Source organism: Drosophila hydei, unplaced genomic scaffold, assembly GCF_003285905.1.
Source record: "Drosophila hydei strain 15085-1641.00,03,60 unplaced genomic scaffold, DhydRS2 tig00000361-arrow-arrow-pilon, whole genome shotgun sequence".
Taxonomy (NCBI): domain Eukaryota; kingdom Metazoa; phylum Arthropoda; class Insecta; order Diptera; family Drosophilidae; genus Drosophila; species Drosophila hydei.
The window spans coordinates 388596-409165 of NW_022045717.1; the positions used below are offsets into that span (position 1 = coordinate 388596).

Genomic DNA, 20570 nt, shown 5'->3' on the forward strand with positions numbered 1-20570 from the left:
CAGTTGCAGTTGCATTTGTTGTTGCTGTCGAACTTCCTCTGCCCAACCACCTACCACATACCACCCCCCCCCCCCCTTCTCTTTCTCTCTCTCTCCCGCTCCTTTACTATGGCAACAACAAATTGATCGCAATGTAAAGTAATTTATTGTTTTTTTGTGTGTTTTTGTTCTGTTGCAGATAATTATACACATATATATATGTATATACATACATACATATAAATATATAAATATATATATATATATATACAAATTTTTTTGTGTCGTGATAAATTGAAAATGTGACAAACCGCTTAAACCAAATGTGTGCGAGTGTGAGTGAGCAAGCAATAAGCGCCTAAATGTTAGCCTAGGATAAAGTTAAGAATTTAATTATATACATATACATATATACACACACACACATATATATATATATATATATATATAAAAATATATACTACACATATGCTAATATATATATATATATATATATATATATATATATATATATATTTATGTACATATGCGTATGTCTGTTTAAATCGGAGCTAACAGCGATACCCCGCAATGTGTTCACAAGCCCCCGTTCCACACTGAAGTGAAGCAAAAACTACAAGATGAAAAGTTCATACAATGCTCTAATATTAATAAATATATACATATGTGCAATTATTCAATAATCATCAAAATATTGTATAAATAACAACAACAAAACAAAACAAAACAACGCAACGGCTACTTCTTGAATCAACAACAAAACAAGAGTCGCAAAAGTTAAAGTTAAAACAGCAGCAGCAGCAGCAAAAACTTCAGCAAGTGTTAGTTGAAAGCCAGGCTTAACTGTTAAAGCTCGCAGGCAGAGCATGGATTACGATTACGCCTCCAACATAGCAATAGCAGCAGCAGCAGCAGCAGCCGCCGCCGCGCTTGAGCCAAAGCTAACAATTGGAACACACTAAATGAACGCCATTCGGCCACAAAAATGCCGCCGCTGCAAGGACGTCGACAGTTAATGTGAGTAACATTCAATAAATGCAATACATATTTAGCATAACACAGCTTGAAAGGTGGTTTAAAGTGTGCATGTGAGTGTGAAGGGCAGGGAATAGGGGACCGGGGGGCCAAAGCACATGTTAAGCAGCGCACACGGCCCTTAGTTCGTTGGCCTGGCCGATATCTGACGCTCTCTGTTTATGAATGAAACACAACGAGGAAGCAGCGAACAAACGACTAAGAGAGCCGCAAATGCTATAAGAGCGGGCGAGCATAGCAAGAGAACCATACCAGAGCGCAATGCGGAACGCAATATGCACACACACACACGTTTGGTGTATGTGTGTGAGTGAAAGAGAGAATACAAACGCCAGGCACTGGCACGGCGCAAGTTCATTGACCTTTGCTATTGAAATTTTTGGGCAACGAAACAAACACAAACACACACACACACACACACACACGCACACACACACACACACACATGTACTTACGCATACAAGAACGAGCAAAGACGCTTTTATTTACACATTGATAAACAATCGACTGTTGACTCTCGAGCGGCTGTGATTGTCGTGAATGTTGTTGTCGCCGCTTTATGTTGCTGCTTTTTGTATGCCCTTTCAGCTGTGATTGCAATTATGCACGCGTATGCGTGTGTCTGTGTGTCTGCGCGTTGTAATGTGATGCAATTTGACACAGATTGAGATTGCGATCTAACCCTTTGCTGATATTCAGCTCTTTAAGTTCAATGTGCCTGTGTGCCCTTAAGCCTGCTGTTAACATTACTTTACACCTACACAGAAGATAGACCAAAGAATAAAAAAAAAATAATTCATGACTAGCTGAAACAAACTTAAAGCAAATTTGACTATTCTTATTATGTTGCTTAAAGGAAAGAGCATTCATCGGTCGTTCATCATGTGCTCTTTACAATTCTTTTCCTGATTGCTTACTGTATGGGTGCGTGTATCTGTGCGTGTAAGAAAGAGAGAGAGAGAGAGAGTAGCGGGTGGGTTAGCGAACGCATCGATAACAAACTGTTGTGAAACGTTTTGCGCTGCCCAACAACAACAGAGCGTGCGTAAGAGAGAGACAGACATACCATGAGTATTAAACAGCGTATTTTGCTACGTATTTTTTATACATATATTTGAGTTGAGTTGAAGTTAATTGAATTGGACTTGGTAACAGTTCAGTGTAATTGCTGAGAATATAGTGACAAGGGCACATGTATGTGCACGGACACATTCATGCATATAAAGAAAAAAAACATAGCTAATAAAACATTGTTAAAGCGTTGGGAACTTATAAAACCAAGAAAGGAAAATCCCTCATTTAAATATTATGAAGCTTTTCTCAGCTTAATTAAAGTAAATAAAATATGTACATTGAAAGAATTCATTTAGTACCATTTTATTTACTTTTGATTACTTTAAGTTAGTTGTTATTTTCACAATTTTTTAATTTAGACCTTGTCAAGCAAGTAATCTCAAAAAGTTAGTAAGCCTTTGCTGTTCTTTGGCACAGTTTTCACTGTATAAATACTGTCCGGATAAAAAAAATTGTGAACTCAGTTTTGGTAGATCTGAAGCGCGAATCTGGAGTTCTACATATAGTTTTTTTTTTGGTTACTTTGTCCAATCATGCAGAAGTAACTCTTAAACAATGCCTGAATCTAATTGAAGCCAGACCCGGCCTCATTATTTATAGAAGAAATGAAGCTTTTATGGATTATTCTCTCGTTTCCAAATGAATTTGCGACTAATTTGAATATTGTCAGGGATATGTACATATATGAATATGTGTATGTATTTAAAGGTATACAGATATGTATGTGGACATTTTTTGGATGCTGTCGGTTTTTCTTGTTGTTCCTCTGTCAACAACATTCAACATTGAAAGGGGTTCTCCAGGAAACACATGCTTTTCTATATGTGTGTGTATGTATGCATGTGTATTATACAGTTACATAGAAAAAGAAAAAGCAGAAGCAGAAGCAGCACCGAAAAAAGCCGCTCAAACCTTCAAAAATGGTTTCAATGTCATGTAACCCCCATTTTACATGTGTAGCGATATGCAGCCGCATGCGTTCGCATGTGTGTGTGTGTGAGGGATAAAGAGAGAATTCACACACACAAACTCCCAGCACGCACGCACTGGCAAAGCACCCAATTATGTGAGAGGTAGAAAATGCTCATGCACACACTTACACACACGCGCGTACAGGAAAGCGCGTTCAATATTCGTACAGTAGAAATGATTTGTAACCAAAAAGAAACAAAAACAAACTTCCAAATTCCCTGTTACTTGCTCGCTCTCTCTCTCTCTCTCTCTCTCTCTGTGTGTATCTGCCTTCCTACTTCCCGCTTGGCAGCTAATCTAGAAGCGTAGAAACGGGGGATGACCGCTTAGCAATGGACGGGGGCAAGGGCAAGGGCAAGGGCAACGGCAAGGGCAGCTGTAAGCGGCTGTCTTGCCAACAGCCCAGCTCAGACCAACCAAACCCAACCCAATCGAATCGAATCCAATCTAAACCCAGCCCAACCCTCGGACATTACAAGACGCTTTTCATTTATAATATTGCCACTGTTTCAATACACTGTTCGGGCATGGCAACAGCGGGCATATGCGCACGCTCGTCTTGATAGTAAATTAACTAAATGGAAATTAGCTAATTTCTGCTTTGACCGTTGCTTAAGCATTGTGTGTAGAGTATAGCGCAGTGTGGAACAACGACTGCGTTCTTTTTGCCTCTCTCATTCTCTTTGTTTTCTTTTGTTGCATTTCGATCTGCCTTTTAATCAATGCCATTGAACTTGAGGTTTATTAAATGCATTTCTCACTACTCCTTACGCGTTAATCGTTACTCGTTAAACGTTACTCGCTACTCGCTACTTGTTACTTGCTATTCGTTACATTGCTTTATGAGCACCTGTACGTTTATGCACTCTTATCTGGTTTTGTTTTAATAACCAGACGCAGATCTATAGTGTGCTTATACATATAAATAAATAAATAAATATATATATATATATATATATATATATATATATATATATATATATATATATATATATATAATATATAATTAACTGTATAGTGTACATATATATTTACACGGAGTTACTTGATCCCAATCAGTCACATGTCGCTTATCGCTCCTGTTGTTCTTGTTGTTGTTGCTGCTGTAATTTGCTATTTGATAGCAGTGACAATACTTTGAAGTATACGTGATATAGGGATGCCTGGAAGTATAAGCACACTATCATGCACTCAAACACACATCATATATATAAAATGTAGTCAGCTTCTCTTTGTGAAAGACCTTCTTCCAAGTATATATATAAAACATACATATTAAATATAGCCATATTTTATACACATACATTCCTGCATGTTTTCTATACCAAGATCATTATCAGTCACACGAATTGAATTATATTAATCGAAATACCAGTGAACTTAAATTTGCAATCGGAATATTATCTGATTGAGTTTTCTAGAACCTCTAGTAGCTTTCCCCAATTTAGTTATATAGTGATCGTCAATTTTAAAGCTTCTATCGATAGTATATTGATCTCTTTAACAATACTACTCCCATAATAGTTCACTTCAGGTGCCAGTCGGATTCCAGCAAGCGATGTCTGAGTCATGGGCCAACATTGGATACGTTTGGTATCACTTTACACTAACTTTTTTGTCGAGTTGGTCGTTTTGTAAACCTTTTGTTGCAATTTTCGCCGCTTTCTTTAAGGCAGAAGAAGTGAAAAGCACGCCACAAACAAGCAGATTAAATGCCGTTGCTTGTTGTTCGACTTTCGATATCGAATATGTATTCATTTAGAATATAGCATATATACATATATATATATTTAATTAACCTTATATATATATATATATATTATATATCTGATAACTGGAAGGTATGAATAGTAGTTGGAGCATAGTAGTTCAGGTTTTTTGTCAGGGCATATACGCCCCGAGCCGCCAAACATTGTGGAATGTGCTTACAATTCAGATAAAACATATTCAAATGCGTTCGTAATGTGCAGGGATCTTCGCTGCAGCGACTACTCGGCAGCTGCGCTGCGACTGTGGCTGCAGTTTGTCTGATCCTCATATTTCATACACTGTGTGTGTCTCACTCTGCCCCGCTCGATCCAACCAGCTCTCTCTCTTTCTCACTTGCTCGCAATCTCACTTGTCATTTGTCTATTATTTGATTTCTTGTTTTTTTTTTTTGCGTTTGCCAGTGGCGGCGCTTTCCAACGCTTTGCCCTTGCCCATTACTTTATTTCGTTTCAGCTCAGGCATTTCACCATTTCCATTTCTCCAATTTCTCCATTTTCGCTTACTGCGGCGAATATGCTTGTATGTACATATGTTTGTGTGTGTGTGTGTGTGTGAGTTTAAGGCGAAGTACTTGGCTTCGCTTTATTTGTTTGTTGTGGTTGTTGTTTTTAGTTTTGCGAATACATTTGTGTGCGTGGTTGTAACAATCGCTTACACTATGTATGAGTGTGTAAGTGTATATATACAAATATGTGTGTGTGAGTGTGTAAATAGCAGAAATAGGTACAATGTTCGTTCAATGACCTTTTACTTTTACACTAGTCCACAGCTCTGATGTTTTTGTCTTGCTTCAATCTATCCGTGTGTACATGCGTATGCTTGCCTGTGTTAGTGACTGAGCGCGTGTATATACATATGTATGTATAAATATAACTATATATATATATATATACATATATATATGTATATTTATATATATATTAAAGATATGGTTAAATTAGTCACTCGTTACCGTCGCCAGGCCACACAAAATTGCGTAATTTTGCACAGTGACGTCAATCGGATGCGGAAGGCGCATTGCTAAAATTACAAATTACATGGGAAACAGCAGCTGGTTAATTATATTTATGCTTTTACATTTTGCATATTCACGTAAAGCGACAAATAATATATTCATAATCAATGCGTATAAATATCGTTTCGTATATCTCACAAGTTAAACTTTGAGTTTCTGCGGTTGTTGCCATTGTACTACTACACACTACGCACGCATACGGATACGCATACGCATACAGCAACGCTCGCAGTTACGTATATACACATGCACACACACACATATTGCACGCACTGTTTCTCTTGTGAGAGTGCCGACTATATGTGTGTTGGTGTGAGAGAGGGAGAGAGCTCGCACTACTCTCGAAAGGGCACGTTCGGTGTGAATGACCGCCGCTAACACACATTTGTGCGAGCGCTAAAACAAAAGCAAAAAATGATGAAGAAAAAGCTTAAAGCAGCGACGTCGCGACGTCGGCAGCAACGAATGAATACGAGGAAGCGTAGCTACCCAACGACTGACAGCAGCAACAACTGAAAATAATGCAAGTAAATGCCATAAGCACATCTCGACTTTAGAATGCCCTATAAAAATGTTGAGGAACATTTATCAATATCAAATATTTAAAACTCTTCTGAATTTTACAGATTATATTATCTCCAGGGTAATTAAATGATATCTACCTTGAAAAAAATCATTTAGCATGTGTATGTATATACATATTTATGTATTCCTGTGTACATTTAGGTTGTTAAATTAGCTTATCACACATATACATAGTGTCAATCGTGATAAACCTATTAAAATGTGATGTTACAAATCATAGATATGTTAAAAATACCACAGAGAAAAGCCGTACCGTCGTAGTAGGTTGGCTTCGTCATCAACGCAGCCGCTACTCATGCTGTACACCTCACAAATTCGTCACTTACATTCTGGCTCGTTACAAGTTATAACGCAGATGTACATGTCAATTTTTATAGGTGCCTATACATACTTATACAAATGAATACATATTTTCATATATATGTATTTTGAATAAGAATAATAAACGGTTCAGATCTCCTAAATAATTATCTCCTAGCAAATATTTTTATTGGCATTCGAAATCTTTAAAAAGCATTTGTACGCATAATTACATAAATAGTAATATATTATTATAAGTACGTTAAGTTACGTAAATTTGTGGATAATCGTCTACTATCTTCTTTGTCGCCTGTATGGCGACGCGTCGGTTGTGCTGCTATTTGCCTTGCAAGAATAAATAAACAAGCAGGCAAACGAACAAGCGCAAAAAAGAAGGAAAAAACTGAAAACCGGCAATGTCATTAAACCCTAAACAAGAGCGAAAGCAACAACACAAACGCGATAGAACATTGACACGAATACAACAACAAGAAAAACCAGAAGCGTTATGAAATACTCAACGTAAGAGAGCAACATTCGAGAGCAATGAACGACCGGCCGGCCATACACTCATACACACAAAACAATATAAACAGAGTTTTGCTCTCATCTGTGGGGGCGCGCACACGATTTGTTCGTTGACTCTCTTAAGTTGTGTTCGCCGCTCTCTTTGACTTCAACGCCAAAGCGAACGCAGGTGAACGACCGACCTAGCCATTTGTTTTCCTTTTGTGCTGCTTGTGTGCGTTTGTATCTGTGTCTGTGTTTGTGTAAGAGAGCATCTGCATCTGCGTATGTGTGTGCTGGTACTGCTGGTGCTTCTGCTGTTGCTGTTGCTGTTGCTGCTGCTGCTGCTGCTGCTGCTTCTGCTACTACCGCTGGGGAGCAAGTGAGTCATTGTTCACGACTGCGACAGCAGCGGCACAAGTCAGCATTTCTGTCTGAACGACGGCAAAATGAAATTACTTTGATTTCATTTATTGCTGATGTTTTGTTCGCTCAATGTTTTGTATTTTGCGCTGTGCTGGCCTCTCTGCGTTTCTTTATTGCCCGATGACTCCAAGCAGCAAAGCTGATGCCCAAATGCCAATGAGCTTCACTGCGCTGCACTTCCTTGTCGCCGTCAATATAAACGATCGCCGCACCCACACTCACACTCGCACACATGGACTGGTCGTGCTTTCAATTTAGACGCTCTCGCTCTTGCTCTCGCTCGCGCTATCTGCTCTCTCACTTCGTGCAAATTCTTTGTAGCTTAATCCATAGTCCAGCAGCGAGCGAGCGAGCGAGCGAGTGCGTGAAAGCAAGCGTGAAGTATAAATACAATGCGGCAGAACATACATACAGACTCACATAGTTCGATCGCACTCTCGCACCCACTGCGTTGTGTGCGCATAGCATATATGTATATGTATGCATTTACCGCTGTCTCTTTTGCGCCATTGTTGCGTTGTGTGTCTTTGCACGCATGTTGACCTTGACTGTGACTTTCATAAAATTGGTTGTTGTTTTTGCCCTTGCTTTTGCTGTCATTGTTGTTGCTGCTGCTGCTGCGGCTGACTTCTCATGTTAGTGTAGTCTTTGTGCCGTCATTTATGAAATTAATTTTCATTTTTTTTTATTTACATACAACTACATATTCATGCATGCATGTGTGAGTGCATTTCTTGTTGGCTCTGCAAAGCTCTTGGAATGAAATTGATTATTGATTGAGTATAATGATCGCCTACTAGAATGCGTTTTACCTTAATATGTTAATTGCATATTTATAGTTACGTATATAAAAGAAATCTTAGTTTAAAGATGCATCTGGCTGATCGTCTGAACTCCAGTCATAGACATTGAAATGTGGATCATGTGGATCATGTGGTTTTGCCGTGTTGCCACTAAATCTATTGTTAAGATTTTTATTGGTTACGCCCAATTATTGAAATTACTGACTTTAGAGACTACTTATTGGAGACTAGAGTAACTATCTATCTATCTTTATATATCTCTATTAATCTCTCTTTCTCTCTCTATTTATAAATCTCTCTATCTATCTCTTTCTATCTATCACTCTTTATCTCCTCTCTCTCTATTTATATATAGAGAGATCTCAATCTATCTCTCTCTATCTGTCTATCTCTCCACCTCTATCACTTTAGCTATCTCTCTCTCTCTTTCTCTCTTTATCGCTCTATTTCTTTCTCTCTCTCCATCCATAATTTATGTGGTCCATCGTCCATTGAATCGTATCAATTCCCTTCAGATCGACAATTGAATTTAACTGTTTTCGGACCGCTTTTGTTTTATGCTTTTATTCTTTTTGCCTTCAACTTCAGCTTACTTTACATATTTGCAATTTTATATTTGCTCCAAGTGGATTTCGAATGTATGAAGCTAACGACTCAACAGCTATTCGAACATTATAATTTCAGTCCCTTAGAATATACCTATGTATAAAGTGAAAAACTTGATTCGATATGTAGAACTTGAAGAGCTGTGCATTCACAGGTCTGGACAGAAGGTTCGTTCTCAGGATCAGGAATATATGTATGTGTCTGCCATGACCAGGCCTTCATATGGCCTGAATTGTAATGTTTCAATTGGCATTTCGTTAGAAATAAAGCAATTTTAACATTTCACATCAATTTCATTTTTCTATTTTCTGAAAATACCATAGTCAAGAGATCATCATTATCACTATCACCATAATCATCATTATGATAGAGTGAATGAGACAGTGAACGACAGAGAGAGGGAGAGAGAGAGGGAGAGAGAGAGAGAGAGAGAGAGAGAGAGAGAGAGAGAGAGAGAGAGGGGGAGAGGGAGAGGGAAGAGGGTCGACATTATCATCGTAACATCATCCTAGTTACAATTTATGATTAGTCAGCGCAATACAATTTGTAGTTTGGGCTACAGTCGTAAATTATCACACGTGAGAGACAGAGAGAGAGAGAGAGAGAGAGAGAGAGAGAGAGAGAGAGAGAGCGAGAGAGAGCGAGAGCGAGAGCGAGAGTGGCAGATCACGGCAACAAAAGCCAAATCCAAAAGCTTGAAAAGTAAAAAAGGTTTTTAGCGCTTTCTACCCGAAAAGTTCGATGAACTTGCTGCGTCCACAGCTGCGGAGGAAGCGATACAGCAATAATAACAACAAAAACAGTGTGCAGAAGAGGAAGCAGAAGCAGAGCAGAGCAGTAACAACAACAACAGCAACAACAGTAAAGTTGTTGTAACGAAAATTGCTAATAAGCGGGCAGCGAGTGCGACAGAGAGAGAAAGAGAGAGAGAGAGTGTGTGTGTGTGTGTGAGCGCAAGCAACTGTGTATGTCTGTGTGTGTGCGTATATGAAAACAGAAGCGTGCTCTAGCTAAAGAGAAGGAGGGAGAGAGAGAGAAAAGAAAATTGAAGTGGAGGGTGCTCGAGTTTGAGCAGCAGCGGCAGCGGCAGCGGCAGCGCTTTTGCCCAGCGGCGCGCGTCAAATTTTCGAGTTCAATGTCAAGCCACAAAAACAACAACGAAGAAGCAGCAGAAGGAGAAGCAGAAGCAGAAGCAGAAGAAGAAGAACTGGCATAGGCAGCGAAAGAGGCTGCTGCTATCGGCTGTTGCTAGAGCAAGAGCAAGTGGGAGGACTGGGCCCTTTTGAAGCGAGCAGCACGCAAAGCCGGTGGGCGCCAAAGATAACAGCAGCAGCAGCAGCAATGAGAACAATAATTGTAACAACAACAACAATAGCTGTAGCAGCAGCAGCAGCCGCAGCGGCAACGACGATAGACCAAGCTGGGTACTGTGGCATCGCCCCCAGAGGGCGTTAAACTTCACGGTCATGGCTTTTGACATTTTTTGTGCTTTTATATGTTTTTTCTTTTCTTGTGCTTTTCTCTGCTGTTGTAGGCGTCGTCTAGTGCGTGTGTGTGTGTGTGTGTGCGTGTGTGTCTGTGTGTGTGTGTGTGTGTGTGTGTGATTGATAGCCACCACGGGCCTATGTGACGCATTGATTATGGCCACCAGGCGCACAGCCCAGAGGCTCAATAGGCTCACCCTAGGGTGGTTCTGACTATGTCGCCGCTGCTGCTACTGCTGCTGCTGCTGCTGTTGCTGTTGCTGTGCACGAGGCTAATGACCGATAAAAACGAGCACGCGCCATCAGCGCCGACTGTTGTCGCTACTGATACGCGGTCAATCTAAGTCACATTTGCAGACGAGGAAAAGGGCAAGAGAAAGAGAGAGAGAGAGAGAGAGAGACTAAAGAAAGTGCGAGAGAGGGAAGGAGAGAGAGGAAGAGAGAGAGAGTGTGTCAGTCAATGTAGAGAGGGCAAGAGAGCTGAGCTGAGCTGCGCTGATCTAGCAAGGCAAGTGAAAGAGAGCGAATGAGAGAGAGAAAGAAAGGTAGAGAAAAAGAGAGAGAGAGAAAGCGAGAGAGAGAAAGAGTGAGAGAGAGAAATAGAGAGAGAGAGATTAGAAAGATTCGAAACAATTAAGAAATAATCAAAAGAAAGCGGAAAATTAGGAACATAAAAATAGTTGAAAATGTAACTAGAAATGTAAAAGATCATTAAATATGACTAAATAACTGTAAAATAAAGATCAAATTCGATTTTCGCTCAACATAGTACTAGAATGACTATAGAAAGAAAACAAGTCCAAGAGCAGTTGAGCCTTTTCAAATATCTGCAGATCCATCTGCGAAATTGTGCTCTCAGATTGAGCCAGATATGGAAGTTATTTTGCTGATTTACCAACTTATTCCTGATCAATCCTGAGAGGAACTGTTCAATGTAGAAGGTCTAGCTACCATACCAAGCATGGTTTATAAATTTATTCAAGGGTACATAGTACATAGACGACCTACAGGGCAAGCCCATAGCAATTCAATTGTCCAGTTGCTGAACTTCTAGTACTAAATGAGGCTACATGATTTCCCACGCCTCCAATGGGCGTCTATAGCCAGCTCTTTAGCTGCATTGAAACATACGGACGGACGGGTCGACAGCCGGACGGAGCCCTGTCACTTCGTAAACGAGCAAAAAAATTAACATTTGTTCAAATATCTTCGTTCATCTTGAGAGGAGCTCAACGATTTTGATCAAGCTATAGAGCTCTATGCTATGCGCTATTTCACTATTTTGGGAACGGACATAACATAGCGAATGACTTAAAAAATCGATAAGAAGATAAGATAAGAGTACTTAGTTACCAGCTAGAGGGAAATAGAGAATATAGAAAGGGAAATGAACAAAAATATAGACGAGGTTTGCTCAAAAAGTAAAGCGACAATTGTTTATTGATACTAAAATGTATCTATTTGAGGCTCCCCAACGTATGCCCCATCAGCTACACCTGCGAACTACAGGCGAAGATGGAAAGTGAAACAATCTGCAGTAGAGAGAAGATGTTTCGCTGGGTAATGGGATTTTTATTTGAATATGTGGAAAGATATTGAAATACAACAGAGAAAGAGAACACGATAAGAAATCGAATTTTTGATAAGGAAATTAAATAAATGAATGGTATTGGGAGATACATATACATATGTATGTGTATACAGTTGTGTTCATAAAAATAGTAGTGCTGCACTAAGCCAACTGAAAAGCGACTCGACCAGAGCAGAGCTGTGGCAAGTAGTGCGAGAGGCGTGGCAACGAAATTCCTCTGGATTTGCAATTGAGTATTGGACTAAAAAATATATATGTAAAGCACAAAATCTGAGGTTGGACTAAAGTTAAATAGTTTAATTTCGAAATTCTTGCAGTCACTACTATTTTTATGAACACGTTAGTTTGCTCTTGCTCAAGTCGTGCTACCAGGAGTAACAAAAAAAAATAAATAAAAATATTTAAAAAAAAGGAGAATATATGATAATCTTAATATTCGTTTCGAATTCTTCAAAAAATTGTGTCTATCGCCAAATTGTTGGGTTCAAAATGTAGTGCTCAGTCGCACTACTATTTTTATGAACAAGGCAGGCGCGTAGCGAGAAGCAAGGAGACTGGAAATGGGATTATGGGTAAGATATTGGTTAGAAAGTAAAAATCTAGCTGTACATAAGATACTCTACGTTTGTATGTAGATATCTCTCGATTTCTATATCAACTAGATAACAATCGGCTTCAGCTCAGGCATAGATACTATCTAAGCAAATACGTCGAAGCAATAGACTGTCTATAAATCTAGAGACATATATATGTATATAGATATGCAAATGATAAAAGTAATAAAAACAGGATTAGTGTTTGCTAGACAAAATCACAAATATAAAAAAAAAAAAATATAAATAAACAAAACAACAGAAAGAGTTGCAAAATGCACAACAAAGCAAAAAAAAAAAAACAAGAATTGCGCGTCGCGCATTCAACCCTAACCTCAGACAATCTACATACATACAAACATATATGCATATGCATATATATATGTATAATATATATATATATATATATATATATATATATATATATATATATATATATATATATATATATATATATATATATATATATATATACACATATATATATATATATATGTAAATACAAGTATAACTATGAACATTGCAGCTGGGGACGTTGCAGCAGCCGTGTTTTCACATCCAACCCCTAGCTACAAGTTGCAACATTGCGCGCAAAAAGCAATGTAACAATCCAGCCAAAGAGCGATAGAGAGAGAGAGAGAGAGAGAGGGGCACAGAAAGATATAGATAGTGGGAAAGAGAGGGCGGAATGCGGGAAATGCCCTGTTGCGACATTACGTCACGGCCCTAACAGGCCAGAGAGGGAGAGAGGAATGGCAGCAGCGCGGCAGGTAGGAGCAAAGGCATCCCGAGGGCAACGACCAGCACACATTTGGCGCCCAACAAGCGCCAAACATACACACGCTACAAGTATGTGTGTGTGTGTGGCAATAGAGCAGCGGGCAAGCGGGGTTGTTTGGGCAGGCAAACGCGTCCCTACGCCAGCTTGTGCGCAGCAACGGCATACATTGAGCTCCTTTTTATTTAGCTGTTGTTGTTGTTGTTGCTGCTGTAGAGTTGAACAACCTTTGGCGACCCTGAGAAGAGGTCAGCAACCCCTACAAACACACACACACAAGCCCACATACATGTAAACACACGCAGCAACAACAATAATAACAACGGCGCTCTCTCGCGCTCTTTTCATGTAGCTATGCTTGTGCATGTGTGTGTGTGTGTGTGTGTGTGTGTGTGTCGCTCTTCAAGTCCTACCGCACCACACACAGTAGGGCTTGCGCTCTCTTTACCAACTCTAAGAGCGCCCGCTGGCAAACGGAACTTGCGTTGATTTTGCCTTTTTGTATTGGTTTTTATTATTTTTTGTGCTCTCCGCTTCTTCTGGTGCTTCTTTTGCTTTTGCGTCTGCTTTTTGCCGGTCGTTGCCCGTGCGTCCGCGCTTTTGGGGTCGTTCCTGGTCGTTATCCTATATACCGAGAAAAATCTATTTTTATTTTCTGCCTGCCTTTTTAGCCTGCTGCCGTGTGCTGACTCCTACGTTCGCTGGGGGTTGGGGGCAGCCGCTCAGTGGCCATGCAGACGGCTGTGGGACCGCCGGAACACGGCGAATACTTTTGTTTGTCTTCTGTTATGCACACAATGCGAAACAACAATAACAACAACGAGGGCGAACGCTAACGCAAACGCCTCTCTGTGCTGCCAACTGTTGACAAACAAAACGAAGCCGCAGCCGCAAAACATGTGCATGGATCAAACAATTGACAGCAGCTTTAACATGCGCTTATTACCAGCTGTGGCAGTCTTCTAAAAGTTCATGGTATCCGAACAATCACAGCTTAAAGTCTCTAGTAGCTAGATTGGCTGCCTGGCATAAGCATTCTGCCTAACCACATAGTTAAACGCAAAAGCAATGCTCTTATACGTAGCTAACCTATCGTAACTCGAGAACTATTGGAGCTAGAGAGTCATAATTTTTAATGTAGGTTTTCGCTTATCGGGTTTTTAATAAATTGTATAGTAAACCCAACTAGAATACTGCTAGCCTATCGTAACTCGAGAACTATTAGAGCTAGAGGGTTGAAATTTAGAAAGTGGTCTATGGCATATAAATACTTTCAGAAATAGTATAATAAATCTTATTGACGTGCTCTTATACGTAGCCAAACTATCGTAACTCGAGAACTATTGGAGCTAGAGAGTTAAAATTTTGAATGCGGGCTTTGGCTTATGGGGTTATTCATAAATTATACAGCATGCTGTTACACGCTGCTAACCTATCGTAACTGGCAAACTATAAAGTTTAGATTACTCAAATTGGGCATGGAATTCTATATAAATTATATCTAAAATTATGTGAAATACCTGCTAAAGAGGCTGAGCCAAGGCTAACAAGGGAACTTGAAACTTAGAAAACATACAACTATGAGTTTGGTTTTTTGTGTTTAATTGCAATAATATAAATTTCTAGAGAAAACATGATGAGCTGTAACAGTGCCTAAGAGGAATATTGGTACACATTCATAATTCTCTTATCTGAACGTATGACTAATTGAAGTAACTGTTAATGTCTAGTCTATTCTGGGGCATATTCAAACATGAATAATATGAGACTTTCAACTGATTAGCCATGACTACAACTTGTAATATAAATAACAATTCGAAGTCATATGCAGTAGAAGCAGTAAGATCTTAGGTTCAGTTGAAGTTTCGAACACACATAAAGAAAAACATGGCAAACGACCCTCCCTCTCTCCCTTCTCTCTCTCTCTTCTCTCGGGATCAAGCCCGCGTCTTGAAGTTCAATTACATTTTAGCGGGAAATCCGCTGTATACGCAGCGCTGTTTGGCTGGTTCGCTGTTATTATTGTGCTGCTGGCAGTTGTTGTTGTTATTATTATTGTTGTTCTGTTTTCGTTTCATTTGTGTTATTCATTCTTCCGCATTTGGTGCTGCAGTTTGTCGGGGTCGCCCGGCTGCAGCAGGTGCCGCGGGTGCAACTCTAAGGAAGGGGAGGGGCAGCGGTTACAAGTGTCACTTCATATTTAGTGACATTTTAGAGTTCAAGTTGCCACAGGCCGCATACAAGTGCATAGCCATGCGTGCCTGTGTATGTGTGCGGAACGTACTTTGTTGACCTTTCATCCTGACGTCGACGTTGACGTCGCGTTGCATTCGCCGGGTTAATGAAACTGATTGACACACAAACACAACAACAGCAAAGGCAACAGCAACAGCAAATTTCAAAACAGAAGACTCACAGTAAGAGGCAAGTCAATAAACTTGCCAACGAAGAGCGATGAGTGAAAGAGTGAGAGAGTGGGCAGCGTGTTAAGAGAGTGCTTAAGCGATATCCGCGAAGAGCGGCAAAGAGAGCGCACGCGTTTCCGTTAACAGCGTTGTTGGCAGTAGAGAGTTGTTTAGCCCTGTATTTGTATATGTAATGCATTACATGTAATATTTTACAGCAAGTATTTGGCTTGTGATTAAATAACAATCATACTTAATAGTTAATTAATTTTAATTCAACAGCAGGCGTGGGGTTTGTGTCTGCGTTACATGTCGACGGTGTTGCCGTTGTTTTTGCGCGCGCTGTTAAGCATGCAACATTAGTTGTGCATGTTAAGCAGCTGTTGGCACTGTTAAACCAGCGGTTTAACATATGTTGTTGCTGTTAAGCCGATGCTAATATTGCCAGTGGCGGTTCGAGCTTTTGCTGACTAAAAGCTTACTGGCGCCCTCTATTGGCAGTGCAGCGACATCTAGTCTATAGTAAACTTCAACTAAGCGTTTGGGTTGCTGTATACGCAAAGCATAGCGAAGACACAAACACAAATCTCAGAAATTTTCTCTTATTAACCTTTGATTTGCTTGCTTTTCTTGTTTTTTTCCGCAGCACCCGTCTTGCCCGCGTCCACAGAGTCAATGTGAATATTGGCAGCTACATTAATCGCAACGCGACAAATACAAAAATAACAAGAACCACAACGCATAAAATACGAACTAGAGATCGATTCAGATTCAGAAGCAGCACCGAGCAGAGGCAGCGCAGCCGAGCCGTGGGGTAAGTGATACTCATTAAAAAATTGAAGTTGGGCAAGCCCGACCAAAAATTGACCACATAGTCAATTCGTCTAAACAGACTCAGCTCCATTTTCCGTTTAGATAAATTATCGAACTACACAAACAATCGCGTTTAGGGGTATAGAAAGAGGAAGTCTTCTAGAGAAATGAAATCATCATATTATATATTATATTGATTATCAAGCCTTAACAGTTTAATATACATAGCTATTGAATTTGATGTGAAACCGATAGTTATCGATTAGTGAAAAAGCTTTTTCAAATTATACCGATTGTGCTACTGAACGTCTGGTTCGGTCACTGATACTAAGACTACTGATACGTAGACGTAGACGGAGACGACGGAGACAGAGACGGAGACGGAGACGGAGACGGAGAGGGAGACGGAGACGGAAACGGAGACGGACACGGACACGGACACGGACACGGACGCGGAGACGGAGACGGAGACGGAGACGGAGACGGAGACGGAGACGGAGACGGAGACGAGAGGGAGACGGGAGACGGAGACGGAGACGGAGACGGAGACGGAGACGGAGCGTAGACGGAGATCGGAGACGGAGACGGAGACGGAGACGGAGACGGAGACGGAGACGGAGACGGCGACGGAGAAGAACGGGACGGCGGACCGGGGACGGATACACGGGGCCAAAGATCTGATGACATCGGAGAGAAAGAGGGAGACGGAGACCGTAGACGGAGACGGCGAGGATACCGAGACTGGAGACGGAGACGGAGACGGAGACGGAGACTGGAGACGGAGACCGAGACGGAGACGGAGACGGAGACGGGGACGGAGACGGACGGAGACGGAGACGGAGACGGAGACGGAGACGGAGACGGAGACGGAGACGGAGACTTATACGGAGACTTATACGGATACTTATACTTATACTTATACTTATACTTATACTTATACTTATACTTATACTTATACTTATACTTATACTTATACTTATACTTATACTTATGCTTATGCTTATACCTATACTTATACTAATACTTATACTTATACTTATACTTATACTAACTTTTACTTTACTTTTACAAATACTTATACATTTATAAAAATATTTATACTTATACGTATACTTATACTTATAATATTATATAATACATGTATTATTATTAGTACACGTTGGCATTTGTATTAACTGCTGTCCAAGGCTGTTGTTCGACGAAGGATTTCGCATCCTTCGACGGGTACAACGGACTCCGATAAAAACTGTGCCAACAACCTTCCCCCGGGTAGCTGCAGCATGTTTGTCTGTGTGTGTGTGTGTGTGCGCCTCATAAATATGCAATGGCCGAGCGTGGGGCTTGTGGCATGTGTCTGGAGCTGACTACGTCTGCCTTTGGTTGCGGCTCGCTCTGCTCGAAGCACACTTCAGAGTACGTGACTGAAACGTCGACGTCGCAGTCGCAGGCGCAGTTGCAGTCGCAGTCGCAGTCGACGTCTAGCGTCAAGGATTCGCATGTGTTGACTTGCCTGCTGCTGTTGGCCTGGGCTCTGGGCCGCTATTCATGTAAGGCTAAGCCATGCCACACAGTCCTTGCCACATCTCCCCTTCGGGATGTCCTTCAGTCTGCGAGTGCAACGAACGCAACGTCCTTTAACCTACATACGCACACACACACACCTATAGGCTATGAAAATGTAAATATCGAGGCCCTCAACCATTAGTTTTTGTTCTTCTAGAAAGTTCTTCATGGTAGCACCTGCAAACTTCTTGAGCTCCAAAGAACGAATAGTTCAGAAACAACTTAGCCAATAAATAGAACGAATCATATTCGAGTGAATAGTTCAATGGATCAAGTCGCTCATTAGAACTTGTTCAATTGAACACTTAACAATTGTTGTAGAGCCTTGATTTCCTTTTAACTTTTGCAAACTCTGGTCCACTGATTCCACTGATAGAGAACAGTTTTAATTGAGATTCAAGAAATCTTCAGCCAAGCCTTTAGCTGAGTCTTATTGATCAGATCTTTTTACACCAATACATAAAGTTTCCTTTGCACACATACAGACATACAACCATGTGTTAGATGTGTAGAAAAAGCTTTCAGAAGCTCTCAGCTTCTTAATTCGTTTGGAGTTCAAGTTAAGATAGTCTCGATTGTTCATCTTCTGCAGCGTCTTGTTCCTCTTCTTCTATGAGATATTCGATTGGTGGGGGTGATGCCGTGGAGTGCACATGGCGTATGGCACTTGGCACATGGCACATGGCATAACAAGCTTCCAGCTGGCAATCGATAGCAGTCACAGCCGCAGTCGCAGTCGCAGTCACAGTCGTAGTCGCAGCCGCAGACACAGACGCTACCACAGCAGGAGGCGGACATGTCTATTACGCCATCGCTAAAGCAAAAAAATAATTAGAAAAAAAAAACTGTATCGAATAGCGGAGGCAGCAGCGATGGCGGTGGCGGCGGCGACGGCGGCGGCGACGACAGCTGAAATATCTTTATGTTCATCACGGCGAATGCAAGCGAACATGCATGCGATATATGTATGTACATACGTATGTACGTACTAATGCATATGCGTGCATGTGTTCGCTTGTCGTTGGGTGGGTGAGCGGGCGGGTATCGGTGCTTCTCTTGTCTTTGCATCGCCTCTATTTACATTTCCACGCTCATTTGCTGTTGGCGCCGACGCCAGCGTCGCTTCTAGTTGCAGTTGCAGCGACGGCAACAGTAACAGCAACAGCAATAGCAACAGCGCAACAACGACAGCGACAGCGACGCATCGCAGACGCTCAGACGAAAGCGAAAGGCCATTGTCCGGAATTTTGTTGACCTACTAAGAGGCAGAATGTAAAGTACGAGGCACAGCTACACTGTCATTGCCGTTGCCGAAGTCAGTTGCCGAACACAGACGAATGCAAGCACGAAGCATACAGCGCAAGCTTTTGTGTGCTGTAAAGCTTTGACTGTCTGCTCTGCTGTGCGCCCGTTTCGTTCTTAGCATTACGTTTGTTGTGTTTGTTTTTTGAAAGTTCGCCGCTTCACAAATTTAGCTATGTATGAAAACTAACAACGACAACAACAAGCACATCTAATGCTCTGCATTTTCGATATTAACGAAGTCAAAGCCGAATTGTAGCTAGCGCCAAGTCAGTGAGCTGGCATGTCATTCACCTTTTGGCCGCCGCTCTCATCACGAACGCTCTCGCAGCAACGAACACATACACATACATACATATATTTATATATATGTATAGAAACAACTGTGTCTCGTTGTCAGCTCTCTCATTCTCGGCGTTTTCAAGCTGTGCTCAGGCGTAGGCAGCTGTTGGGTAGAGGGGAGATTGTGTGCCAACTGGTTGCCTGGCCCTTGTTATGCCTTGTTATGCTGTTGTTGTTGTTGTTGTTGCTCTTTTTTCATTTCTTTTTGTCGTGTTGCGCTCTCGTTTTTGGCGCTGCGCAGCTTACTTTACGCCTACACCGCAACAATGACAATGAGGAGTCAAGAGAGCAGACAAGCGAGGGGTCACACATTAGAAAACGAACCGTTGCCGTCAAATTTGATGAGCAATGAATGATGGTTTTTTTCCCTCATTTTTTTTTTTTTGTTTTTACTTTCTCTTGGCAAATAGAAATTAATTACACAGACGCATACCTAAATACATGTATATATTGCATACGTTTACATGTGTCTAAATGGAGATGTATGTGCATACATACTACATACATAATTATTAAGCAATTAGCAGAGCTTTTTGTGGACATTCTAATTTGAGCGGGCTCTGCTTCATTTTGCATTGGATCGTTTCCTACATCGTTTTACCATGCATGCAGTTTTATTTAATATTA

At 40.9% G+C, this 20570-nt stretch overlaps 1 protein-coding gene across 1 annotated transcript in view; it reads left to right on the plus strand.

Moving 5' to 3' along the window:
- Window positions 1–756: 756 nt before the first annotated feature.
- Window positions 757–20570, plus strand: part of LOC111604054 — a 36703-nt gene continuing 16889 nt past the window's right edge. The window contains exons 1-2 of the mRNA XM_030224121.1: window positions 757–996; window positions 16570–16737. Coding sequence (XP_030079981.1) covers window positions 965–996; window positions 16570–16737 — 200 coding nt within the window. The 5' untranslated portion in view covers window positions 757–964. The remainder of the gene's footprint in view (window positions 997–16569; window positions 16738–20570) is intronic.